This window comes from Telmatherina bonti (genome assembly GCF_933228915.1).
Source record: "Telmatherina bonti genome assembly, chromosome: 19".
Classification (NCBI taxonomy): domain Eukaryota; kingdom Metazoa; phylum Chordata; class Actinopteri; order Atheriniformes; family Telmatherinidae; genus Telmatherina; species Telmatherina bonti.
The window spans coordinates 8,947,257-8,960,583 of NC_136617.1; the positions used below are offsets into that span (position 1 = coordinate 8,947,257).

The 13,327-nt window shown below is 42.5% G+C and overlaps 1 protein-coding gene across 1 annotated transcript; it reads right to left on the minus strand.

Moving 5' to 3' along the window:
- Positions 1-893: 893 nt before the first annotated feature.
- tcf19l (transcription factor 19 (SC1), like) lies at positions 894-11,148 on the minus strand (the record flags this gene model as incomplete). Its single annotated transcript, XM_079258422.1, has 5 exons — positions 894-1,221; positions 2,816-3,341; positions 3,450-3,843; positions 6,472-6,641; positions 10,878-11,148. The coding sequence occupies 5 exons, from the start codon at positions 11,146-11,148 to the stop codon at positions 894-896; spliced, it is 1,689 nt and encodes a 562-aa protein (XP_079114548.1).
- Positions 11,149-13,327: the final 2,179 nt, after the last annotated feature.

The following is a 13,327-nucleotide window of genomic DNA, read 5'->3' on the forward strand; positions in this document are numbered from 1 at the left end:
AGGCAGACCTGTTATAAAGATGAAAAAAAGTGATGCACATTTAAGAATCAGACTTTTTTTTTTTGTTGTTTTTATGCCATCGAGCGTTCCCACAAAGGAATTTGTAAGAAAATAAAAAGGTGCTTGTGATGCGCCGCATGTTCCCGACTGAAGATATAAACCAGAGGAAGCTCTTCATCTCACACACAAGCCCCCACTTTGGTGCCAGAGTTCAGTAGTGTGTCGTCTCAGAAAAAGGTGGAAACTGACCTGAAAAGAAGGCCTAAATTCAGCCCACTAGTTAGAAATGATGAGATCGTTTTGGGGACATCTTGTTGCACCTTCAGATGATATCTGTGGCTTCTCCCTCCCAGTGGCTTGGGCCAACACCTTCACACAGACAACAACGCTCCTCATATCCAGCAGCTGCTTCTGCAGAAGTGCCTTCAAACATTTGATTATCATCTTGAGAGCAGTTCTCAGGAGCAACATCATAAGTCTGCTGACTCACTTATGGAGCTTAATTATCTGGAAGCATCAAACACACACACACACACACGCACGCACACACGCCGAGCGGCCACATTAGCAAAGTGTTTACTGGAGGTGAACTGGGCCTGATGGTTTAGTCTGAACAGTTTCATTTCTCTTCCTGAATGCAGCAGAAGCCGAAGTGACGTTTTCCTCACACCTCTCTGCATCCGTCCCTCCTCTTCCTCTCCCTGCAACGCCTCAGCTCGGACACTGGGTCAGCCAGATCTTTTCTGTCCTTCACCAGCTGCTTTAGAGCTGAAAAAAAGCTCATTTTCCACTTTTATGACAGAAAAATTAAACATTTAAAAGGATCAGATGTGGAGTTGGAAAATAAATTGCTTGAATTGGATCGTAGGGCGGCGTCGCACGGCGCCTCTCCGTCAGCGGCAGCCGCAGTGGAAGTCAGCGTTGGGGTCTATCTGGAGCTTCTTGCGGTCCACATGCAGACAGTCTATGTGGTACCAGGCGTCGCACACGTCGCACTGGATCCACTGCACCGTGTCCTGCTGGGGCAGCCGGCACCGCGGCGCCGCACACGGCTCCACCGCCCCAACCGTCACGCCCTCCTCGTCTTCGGATGAGGAGCCGGAGGAGGAACCGGAGGAGGAGGAGGAAGCTGAGGATGTAGACGATGAAGAGGAGGAGGATGGAGAGGGCAGGGACGGTCGGGGAGGGAGAGGATGTTTCCTGGGCCGGCCGCGTCGTTTACTTCATGGAGGGACAGAAAAACAAACAAAAGCAGAAAGTTTAGTCGTGATGTCGGCTTCTCCGTACAGAACAGCAGCGTCGGGACGAGCAGCAGAACAAGGCTCCAAGTAGAACCAAGTAGAACCTCTTAAATCTTTACTTTTGCTCACTGTTCATGCCCCGTTTTTTTTTACCATCTACCGACTGTAAACGTTCAATATCGGCTTTTTTACAGATATCTGATCTTCCAGTTTTGTTCATATTTTTATTTCCCATACCGATATCAACCAATACTGATATTTTTAGAGCAATTTGTGCCAAAAAAACAAAAATATCAAGCAGACTATACATGACATTTCTTCTATTTTGTTATTTTGAGTCAGAGGAGGCGTGGCTGAAGAGCTTCATATATAATATGTTCATGTTGTGTAAAAATTGTCATTAAAAAAGTAATAAAGCATTTTAATGGTTTATATCGGCTGATAATATCAGTATGCTAACAATCTCTCCTTTCTACACTATGTTTGCAGGACTATTTAATAGAATTAAATCATCATGACCACACCGACTTCATTCAGAAAGAACTTTCCGGCACCGGCAGCTGAAACAAAGTAAAACCCAAAATCCTGGAAAGAAAAACAAAACAAATAAAATCAATGTCATGCCGGGTGCCGACAGCCGATGCCGAGGAAATGGTTTTCTGCTCTGGTGCATCAACACAAACACAAGCCGTTCCCTCCTTATAATAAAGCTTAAATGTTTAATAAATAACTTCACACAAACAAAACCTCACCCTGTGAGCTGTTCTATCAGAAAAACTAGGATCATGATCTTCCCTCCGTGGTCACGTCTGACGGAAACGCCACTGAAGCTGATGACTCAAATATTTAGGAGTTTTAATCAACGGTTCTTTTACTTTTGTTTAAATAAAAAAAAAAATTAAAAAAAAAACATTAAAGCAGTTTAAACTTTAGAAAGTAAATATGAGACTTTTTAATGCTACATTTGACAAATTGCAGATCTTTTCTTCATATCCTGCTCAGATATCCCAGATGCTTCATAGTTTACCTCAGTTTATCTTTAATAATGTTGTGATTTCAGACGGAAACAAAACCATATTGTCTCTTAATAATTTAATATCTATATTTAAAGACCTGGATATGCAGTCACCGGCCTGTCGCTACTTTTACTTTACTGTTATCCTGGTTGAATCCGGTTCATTTGATCTGTTCTTAGCCGTGATTGGCTCTTGCTCGGGGCCGTGAAAATGCTTTTCTTGCCTACGACTCCTGTAAAAATGCCGTTGGTGATCTGAAAGGGACTCTTTTGGGTAAAGATTGTAATTAATTTACTTATTCATGAAGCTAGACACTAAATTAGCAACATGTTCACAAGTAATCTGATTATTCATGGAAAATGTGAGACGTTCAGCGCGACGCCGCCATAATGACACTGAAAGTGCTTAAAAGTGTGTCAGTTTGGGTTTAAAAAGGTTGTTTCCATCATCTTTCAGCTGCTGTGTGTGTGTGTGTGTGTGTGTGTGTGTGTGTGTGTGTGTGTGTGTGTGTGTGTGTGTGTGTGTGTGAGGATTCGACAGGCCTCAACAGAACCTCACCTTGCTGGGTGATGAAATCGGCCAAACTGCACGCGGCTTCTGTCCTCGGTGCGGATCCTCACCGAAGGCGAGGCCAGGCTGTAGCGCTCTCCTCCCACCACGCCGGTCTTCTCCCCGACCAGTGGGGAGAAGACCGGCGTGCTGTTGGCCCGCCGCCTGCCTCTCGGCGCGGTCGGAGAGCAATGAGCGGACTTCTGCTGGCGAAACGCAGCGACGTTGCCATGCAACACCGTCCGGACCCGATGTGGCGCCTCCGCCTCCTGCTTGTGAGCGGCCACGTTGGCGTAGGAGGTCTGGAGGAGCTGGTGGTTGAGTCTGCTGTTGGTCATGGCGCCGTGGAAGCTGCCGATGGTCCTGATGCCGACGGGGAAGGGCTTGGCGTCCAGCGGCCGCTGCGTGTCGTTGTGGACCTTGGGCTGCAGTGGAGGGGGGGGCGGTGAGCCGAACGCCTCCGACTCAGACTTGTAGAGCTTTCGCCTCTTCTTTGGTCTCGTTCTTTGTCCGTCGTCAACATTTCCTGCCACGGCTGAACAAACAGACGATTAGAGATTTAATGCGTTTTAAAATCTGCCAAACAAACGATTTGGTCTGAAACTGTCGGCGTGCAGGAAGCTCCAGACTGCAGCAGATTTACCTCCTCGACTTCTGGGCTCGTCTGAACTGTCGTCCTCTAGCAGGACCGTGTGCGCAGACTTCCTCCTGCTCCTGGACGCCGCTTGGAGAGGCTTCGTCGAAGACACCGAAGCTGCAGAGGAAAAGGATGGAGGCGTTGACGTTGGCAGCAGGGAGGAGAAGCCCACGGTGAAGGGAGACGAGGAGGTGGTCCCGGGGTCCGAGACAGCTCCCTCGTGGCTGTGGCTCCTCTTGAAGGTCCAGGCGCTGCCCTTCATCTTGCTCAGGCTGCCGATGGAGTTGAGGATGACTGTGGCCCGATTGATTGACATCTTGGACAGGTCCAGGTTTGCCGCCACCTTACGGTCCAAGTTAGTCCTGATCCGGTTCTGCAGGTCTGAGGAGAAGGTTCCTCCCTGGGAAACAGGAAAACAGGACATTTATGTAGAAAACAAACAGCTACCATTTAATAATAAGGATCCAGACACCAGCAGGCTTTTACCAAATATAAAAAATCTCCTGCTTGCAACTATAAACGTATTTAGCAAGTCAAAACAACGCCGTTTACAGAAGTCAGGATCTCCAGTCTGGCAGAAAACCAGGACCAGTTACTGCAGTAAGACGCTGATTACAGAATAAATCACTAAACCCTCAGATGTTGCATCTGGCTCCGTTTGCATCCATGTAGCTTTAAAAAGAACCCGCTCACCGCAGTCTGCACGATGTGAAAGCTTCAATAAAACACGACTCAGGGATGACTGAAAGCTTGTTTGATTAAACTTTTACAGAAACGCTCTTTTACAACTTAATCTGTGGAGTTTTAAAATGTTTTTACCATTAGGATCAGTAAATCAAAGATACTTTATTCATCCCCAATGGGAACTACTGTTTTCTGGCTTTAATAAAAGTTTATTTAATCCATAAGACCCTGAAAAACTAATCAGAAAAGATTCATTTGTTTGATTTATTTTTCTGTTGTTGTTCCTTTGACAAAATATAAAATAAAGTACCAAAACTTTTCAAGATATTTACCATTTATTACCATGTGAGATCAGTTTTTTTTTTTTTTTTTTTACAGTATAGTCTTCAGTTTTCTGGTGTTTATTAAGAGACAAAAAGAGAAAAATCAGTGTTTTCCAGAAGATTTTAAGAAACCATAAAATGATGCCAAATATCTCAGAAATGGTATAAAACGAGTCACGATGGGTTCTTATGGTTAAAGCAGGGATGCCCAAGTCCAGTCCTGGAGATCTACCATCCTGCAACCTTTAGCTGCAACCCCGGTCCATCACAGCTGAATTCCTCTCCTGCATGTCATCCAGCTCTGCAGACGCCTGCTAACCAGACACTTATGTGATTCAGGTGTGTTGGAGAAGGGTTGCACCTAAAAACAGCAGGATGGTAGATCTCCAGGACCGGACTTGGGCACGTCTGGGTTAAAGGAAGGCAGACAAGGTGATGCAGCCATCATGCCTACTGTCTACTGTACAGGCCTGTGGGGGGAGTCTATGATCTGGGGTTGCTGAAGTCGGTCTGGTCTAAGAAAACATTATGTGTCCAAAGAACGCGGCCAGCTGACTACCGGAATAAACGGAATAAGCAGGTTATTCCACCTTCCCTGCTGGCATGGCCATACGGGGAGATGACAACGCCAGGCGGCTTTGTGAAAGAGGAAACTTCATGTTCTCACATGTCAGCACAGACACGACGGGGAATCTTTGGGATGTGCAGAAGATGGCGTTGCACGGTCATCAGACTCTCCCATCATCAGTACAAGATCTTTGTTAAGGATTAAAGCAACACTGGATGGAAATAAATCCTGTGACCCTGCAGAGGCTCATCTTAACACCCAGAATCAGATGCGGTCCAACAAAATATTAGTGTGAGACTTCTTACTGTGAGTATTTTGAACATGAGGAATGCTGTATGGCTAAAACACCCGTCAGTAAATTAGGATGAATGTTGAGTCTGACATGAAAGTTTATTCATTTTCTATTATGAGGCGAACGTAGTTTCCACCTGATAGAAACTATCTGGTCCCAGAGGTGGCTATTTCCTGGTCCAGAAAGTAAAAGTCCTGCCATGTTTTTGGATCTACCTGTACATTTAGAACAGGTGTTTTCACTAACAGGCTCTTGTACCTGGCAGATAAACTCTGCTGGACTGGACTTTTACTGTCTGGAGCAGGAACTGCCTCCTCTGGTCTGCACTAAGGAAGCAGAACTGGGACTGAAGTTAAAGGATGAAGATGGAAAACAGACTAATTCTAATGAAATGCTTCCAGTACATGAAAACGTCCCTTATAGCAGCTCATGATATTGTGAGGAATCAGAAGTTTCATGAGAAGTTCAGGACTGAAACGTCTCGCTGTGATGAAAAAAAACCATAATAAAACCTGGAAACATGGAGCTTTAATATCTCTGTCCAACCATCCGAACCATGATTTCATCTGCATCTGTTACAGCTCACAAAGCACCACCAGAGCTACTGAAAGAGCATTAATCTGCCGATTATTCTGCCTCATTATCTCCCATCTTCATCGGCTGTCGATTACTTTGTGAAGTGCAGCCAAGTTTGTGTGCAAGGCAGCGGTGGGAGGACAAGTTTGACAAAACGCCCACTCATTGTTATCAGGCGATGTCCTCTATAAACAGTTTAATCAGCCGTCCACATGAAGACGGATCGGAGCAGCTCGTGTGTGAATGGGGGGTTTTTGTTGGATTAAAGGAACTTTATTTTTATAACTTGGTGTGTTTTGCAGCTTGTTTATATTTTAACCCATAATTTATACATGAGTCAAGTTTATTTCACAGGAAAGCTCAAAAATGTGTCAATAATTCAGTAAAGGCTTGGCTGCAGGCGTGGAAAGCCATGAAACAGTTGGCAATTCCTCATGTATTATGTCTGCAGTGTGTTCCCACGTACAGTTTAAACAGAATCACTCATGTGCAATTAAAAGCCACTTCTAAATGTGTTCATACGGGTTGATTCTGCCATCTTATTTCCACCCCTGTGAACGGTTCAGCTTCTTTTTCTGCGTTTACCTTTGGAATTGTGATGGCATCGAAGTCCAGCGGCCGGACTTTGACCTTCTGGAAGAGGAAGTAGAACTCGGGGCTTCCAGGAGCCGTCTGGCCACCGAAGGTCAGGGTGTCGCCGTCTGAGAGCTCCCACAGGATGCCCGGCTGGAGGCGGACGTCGTTCACCCACGTACCTGGAACCACAGCAGCAGCAGGAAACCAGTTCAATTCTCTTCTGCCAACAAAATAACATGCGGAGAGCTTCGCTGGTGGTGGGAAGGTCTCTCTGAAATCCCAACAAGCAGCAGAAGTTTAGAGAAATGCCACCAGGGACCAGATAATCACAACTTCTTCTTCCTGTTTATCATTATGTCCCGACGTCTGGCAAACAACAAAGAAATAATCTAGCAGAGACAGTCCTGAAATGAAGCCATCAGTGTGTTTACAGCTTCCAGAAATCCGAGGAAATGTAAAACAGTGTGTGAAATGAAACCTGAATTGAAAAGCTGGAAGGCTACAAAGCAATCAAACGGCCGGGACAGAACGAGGAACGCAGCGGGAATATTAAAGCACAACTAATGGCAAAAATGGAAAAATGGGGGAAACAAGCTGTGAAATTATTAGAAAAATTAGTCAGTAAGGCCAGGAGTTAGATGTTGAGGCTGTCAGTCAGCAAGGCTGAACTTTCACCCTCCGGCGGCGCCTGCTCGTGTCTTCCTGTGGATGTCAGGCTGCAACAGCACCACAGTGTCGCCCATCCACCAGCCTGGATGTCCTCCAGCATCTAAATGCACCCAGAGGAGCCTTTCACTTCATTTCTAAACGTATTTCATTCCTTTAAAAGACATTTGGTTTACAAAGCGTGACTAAATGAGAAACAATCCGCTAAAACCCAAGATGACACTTTCATTTCTTTGTTTTGCAGTTAACATTAAAAAAAAAACAATTATAAAGTAAAAAATGGGGGGAAAGAACGTCTTGACTCCCTGATTTACAGAGAAATCTGTTATTTTAGCAATTATTCATGTCTGCTTCTAAACGTTCAGTCTCTCACATGAAGCTGCTTAAAGATTTATTTCCCTCATTTCCATGATTAGGATATCATCTGGCATCATCTGACACCGCCCAAGAGATATCCGTATATTCTGACAGCTTCATAACGGAGGGAATAATTATGATCACAGATATCATGGTAATAAAGAAAAGAGAAATACTGAGCGTGAAGGCCTCAGTGACTGGATAATTATTTTCTCTTTCAGACAGATTTCAGGTGAATAATTGCCTTTTTTTTTTTTTTTTTTTTTTTTTACTCCTATGCTGGGAAATCGATCCACGTGCACATGCAGTTTGCACGTAGTGACCAGATGGACCACGTGACAAAATAGTCGTTCAGCAGAAATCTTCTGGATGAAATATGGGGGAACTTTCTGACAACGAAGCTCCACAGATCCGCAGGTGAGACGGTCTGTGGCTTCAGCTTCCCTGCATGCTAACAGCTGTTTGTTTGTTTGTGTCTATTAAAATAAAGAAAACATGATCTTGATCAGCCTGGTATTCTTTCATCTTTCTTTCTTTGCATCATGTCGGAATTTCTTCTAAAGCGGTTTTCTGCAGTAGTTTTCAGTCTTTTCTGAAGTTTTATTTACCTGCAGCCCAGTTTAATAAAAAAAAATAAATAAATAAAACCACTTTGCATCAACCTATGAATGATTCTAAAACAAAAAGGTCAAAAATTCAAGAGCTGAAGCAGAGATATGTCAACTGGAAACAGACAACATGGCAAAGACCTTCAGGCTCTCCGTCGTCAGCGGCCTCTCATTTCTTTAGTTGCCAGAAGAGGGAAAATCTCATTGAAACATCAAAATTTGGGATTTTTTTTTTGCTTTACAATTTTAAAATAATATTTTGTTAAAAAAAAAATGTTTAAAGGTGGAGTATGTAAGATTTTCAATATTTTCAAAACAAATTAACTAAAAGAATAACTACAATCATAATTAGATTGGTTTTTTTTTAAACATGTAGGTTCCAGTCTGTCCATATTTGATGTGTTATTAAATTACAAGTTTAATTAATGACAAAGACCCTTCTTAAATGTTTGCCTACCAGTAAAAAAAAAGTGCTTTTTGTCATTAATTAAACTTGTAATTTAATAACGCATCAAATATGAACAGACTGGAACCTACATGTTCAAAAAACTATCTGATTATGATTGTAGTTATTTTATTAGTTAATTTATTTTGAAAATATTGAAAATCTTACATACTCCACCTTTAAATAAAAATAATCTCTTATAGAATTTTAGTCATTTTTATTGTTTTTATTGATATTTTTACTCGTCTCCTTGGGCATTATAGCAGCAGAAGGATGGTCCGGATACTCTTGTTTTTTTTCCCTCATTGAAATCAAGAGAAATGATGAACAAAAAAAGTTTTGTACATTTTTTTTTGTTTTTAGTCTACAATAATTAGCAATAGAGGGATTGTGAGAATCACCATTTAAATCGAATATGGACCCAAAAAAAAAAAAAAAAATCAGAATCGCATCAGGACTAATGCGTATCGTCACAGCCCTGTTAGTGGCATTTATTAAAACAGTAAAACGTAGTTTCACACAGAAACCGTCTCAGTATATCGCAACATTGGGTTCAGTCTTACAGTGAACTGTCGGAGGAAACTGAACAGGTGGAGGACAAAAGAAGAAGAGTCAGGACTGAAATAACAATGTACAGCAGAGGAGCAGGATCTGAAAGCAAAACAAGAACAAACCAAGACCTGAAAGAGGACCTGGTGCATCTGGACCAGCTGATCCAGTTACTGCAGGCTCATCAGGAATGCCTCTATGGAGGGGTGGCTGCAAAGAAGCCAGTTAAAGGATGCCGCCGCATGACGGCAGAACTGGACTGAAAATCAGCAGCAACAGGTCTGATGGAGGGACGAATCCTCCCAGAACCTGGACCTCAACATTACTGGAGCATGTTGAGTGTGGGATCCTCTCATTTTTTTGTCATTTTGTTGCCTCGTGATGATGATGAAGCTTTCATGCACCTTCATTCCAACTAGTGCATAAAAAACAAGAATTATTATTATGTTTTGTGTTAGGTGACAGAATCCTGGGTCTGGGACGTATCCAAGCCTCCCTTCTGGCGCCATATCCAAACAAAAAGGAAAAGCAAGCTATAAAAAGCCAACATTCATGATAATAATCCCCTAAAAGTCCATGTTTACACAGAGGTTTTGTTAACATCATATGCAAATCAAGCAGGATGTCCCTGCAATGACCAGAAACAGTTTTAAGTAAAGAAACAGAATTTCAAATAGCAGATTGTGACTAAAGAAAAAATGTTTTTAGACACTTTCATAAAGCTTAATAAAGACTGACAGTTCTTCATCTCCTCTGAGCATCTGTTCCACGGTGACACTCCGCTCAGTCATACTCTGGCAGTTAGCATCACTTCTGCCAGCCGCTTTCCTGAACACACGGCTTGCGACATGCACTGATGTTGTAGCTAAACCTGGAACAGTTGCTGGATGCTGTTAGGGAATAATTAATGTCTCACTTCATACATCATGTGGGTTGTTTTTAGGCTTGGCTAAATCAGGAAATGTTCAAATCTTCAGCTTGAGAGTTGATTGTTTCTGAATTATAAATAATCCATCAGTCCTGGAAGTATTCCTGTAGTCTCTCTCTCTCTCTCTCTCTCTCTACATACATACATACATACATACATACATACATACACACATACACACATACACACATACACACATACACACACACACACACACACACACACACACACACACACACACACACACACACACACACACACACACACACACACACACACACACACACACACACACACACACACACACACACACACACACACACACTTCAGCAATAAAGGGATGATACAGTGTATTTAGCATTGATGTGATCTTTTATGGAGACAGAAGAGAAGAAGAGACAGAAAACTCCAGAGAAAAGCAGGTTTTCTAACCGGGGTAAAGCTGGACTGAAGCATAAAGCTGCTCAGAACAACTTGACCTCGAAGCTCGTCAGAACGGTAATAACTCTGTTGCTGCCTTGTGTTGTGCATTTGCTTGTTTAAGTAAATTGCTGCTTTTCTGGCAACATATGAAGAAATGAAACATGGCGTGTTTTGTGTAATCATCTCTGAATTGTAATAACTTGTCAAACATCCCTTAAAATAACCTTTTCTCTCTAAAAATAAACATCTACTAAAGCGATTTCGTGCATCCATGAACATAAAAGTGTGTGTGAGGTGGTCTTTCCTTGTCAGCGTAGATATTTCTTGTAAGTCGGTGTGTCTTTGCACTCTTCTCTCCCGTAATGACTGTAGAAGTGTGTGAGTAAGTCTCATGTTGACTGTGATGATGCTGATGTGTGTGTTTTAGGCCTCTTCTCACCATGACTGCTCCTGTCCTTGATGTGGACCCTCCAGCCTTCTTCCTGTTCCTCTGCATCCCCTTCACTCGACTCCCTCTCTGCATGCAGCTCGGCGTGGATGCGAGACACCGACGTAGAGTCCAGCGTGACGTCGCACAGCTCCGCCGCCCGACCGAGGCGGAACACCGAGTGGCTCAGCGCCGGCCTGAACGTGTACAGGTCCCGCGCAGAATCGCCCGTCGACAGCCCGATTCGGAGCAGCTGGAAGCACGGCTGCGCCCCAGACAGCATGGCTGAGGACTCTGATTGTCTGCCACCGCTACACCCACCCCACCCAGAGGCCACCCCTGATCTGTGACCGCCCCCTGAGTTACAGCAGGCTCTGATCCATTCTCAGATGCAACTCTGTGTTAACGGAGAGCAGATAAAGTCCTGACAGCTGACATAAAACCAATCCCAAACATAAAAACAGAAGACTAAAAGCGCCGAGTGTGAAGGTCACAGGCAGGTGCAGCAGCTTTCAGCAACAGGTGTTTGCATTAGAATGGAGGGACGGTGTCTCGCTGCGCATATATGAATAAATAATGAGGATTTAGAGTACTGTATAAGACACTTAAGTGTGGAAATGAGCCCCAGCTCAAACAAGACTAAATCCCCCATGGAGTGGAGACTATAAGGCTACAGATTTGTGTGTGTTTGAGCCATAAAGAGCTGCTGTGATGTGGCCAGCAGATGTCTTACTGCGCTGCGAATGCAAAAGAAGCACTAAACTGTAAAAGCTGTACTTGCTGAAAACTTGGCAGCTGTGACTTTAAGCTTGAGTTATAACATTTAATATTTCAAGGATTAAAAAAATATATATAAAATAAGTGTGTGTTAAGTGTGTGAGCAAATTAAAATCCTAGGCATCCAGCTGGAACACAGGTGGAAGTCGAACAGGGAGCAACAGCTGTCAAATCTGCAAGAAACCATGAGAAAAATCACTTAAACAAAAGGCAGAAGGGATTTTTCTTAATTATTTAAATAAAAAAACAGCATTTACTTTACTATCTAATTAACACTTCAGGTTATATTAGGTTATACAGTTGTGCTTATATTTATTCATACCATTTCATTAAAGAAGGAAAAAAAACTGCTGTCTGCAAAATAAGCTGAAATTGACTAAAGTAATAATAAATAAAAGTTTTATGAAAAATTATTACATTATTTTCTAATTCTGGTTCATAGAATTTTTTTTAAAGCAAACAAATAAGATGATTACATATTACATCACTCAAACTAATATTTTGTTGAACAATCCTTTAATGTTTCCGCTCCAGTCAGGTGTTTTCTGTTCCTCTCAGTCAGACTTCTGCACCTGTTGACAGGTATTTTGTCCCACTGTTCAACAGAAAAGTCTCTCATTTGTCCAGGACCAATTTGTTTGTTTTTTTCTCTCTTCAACTCAATTAAATGAAAAACATTGTCTTATATTACTAAATTATATTTTTGCACATTTTCAGTTATTGTTCCTTTTTAAAGTCTCCAGTCATTTGAGTGACTGTTGTAAATTCAGCCTTTTATTTAATGAAAGGGGATGAAAACATGTGAGCACAGCTGTAGTTCTGGAAAAGCAACACATAAGCTTAATTAATAAGCAGAAAACAAACGTTGTCTGAGATTTAAGTTGAAGCATTGTGCAACCAGATCATGAGACCGGGACACAAAGCCATAATAACCTGCAGAACCTTAACGCCATTTTCTTACAAAGGAAAAATAAATGAAAGCTTTACATATCTTTCATAAACACATATTAAACTAAACTCAGATTAAATTAAGTTAAATCTGGATTGTGAGATCAGTAGGAGAACCTCGTCCTGGTTTCCAGCTCGTCGTCCAGAAGCAGGACTTTGACTCGCTGACGTTAGTTCCTCAAAGCTGCCACTTACTACAAAAACAGACTCCGCCGCACTTTAGTCCGCGACGCCAAACAGCGACTTCCACAACCCAACCGCCGGCTTCACTCGGTAAATTTTACCTGAAGTTTATTTTTTACTGAGTATTTTCTCCAGGTTAGTCGCCAGACTTCGGTGCGGAGCATCGCCCTCTTTCCTCCCAGAAGGAAGTCCTTTGAAATTTGGCGCGCCAGTTCAGAGATTTCCGTGCGCGAGAAGGGACGTCACGTCCTGCTTTGTTGTGATTGGCTGGAAGTCAGGGCGCCTTTTATAGAGGCGCCGCCTGTCCGAGAGGAAGTCAGGAATAGTTTTATTTATTTATTTTATTTATTTTATTTATTTTATTCATTTTATTCATTTTATTTATTTTATTTATTTCATTTATTTCATTTATTTCATTTATTTAACTATTAAACAAAGTGACACTATTAGTGGTAGAAAGCTGTGTGAAACGGTACATTTCTCATAAAAAAAAAAGAACAAAAACAAGAGGCAAAAATAAAGTTATGAAAAACAGGATAGCACAACTTACAAGG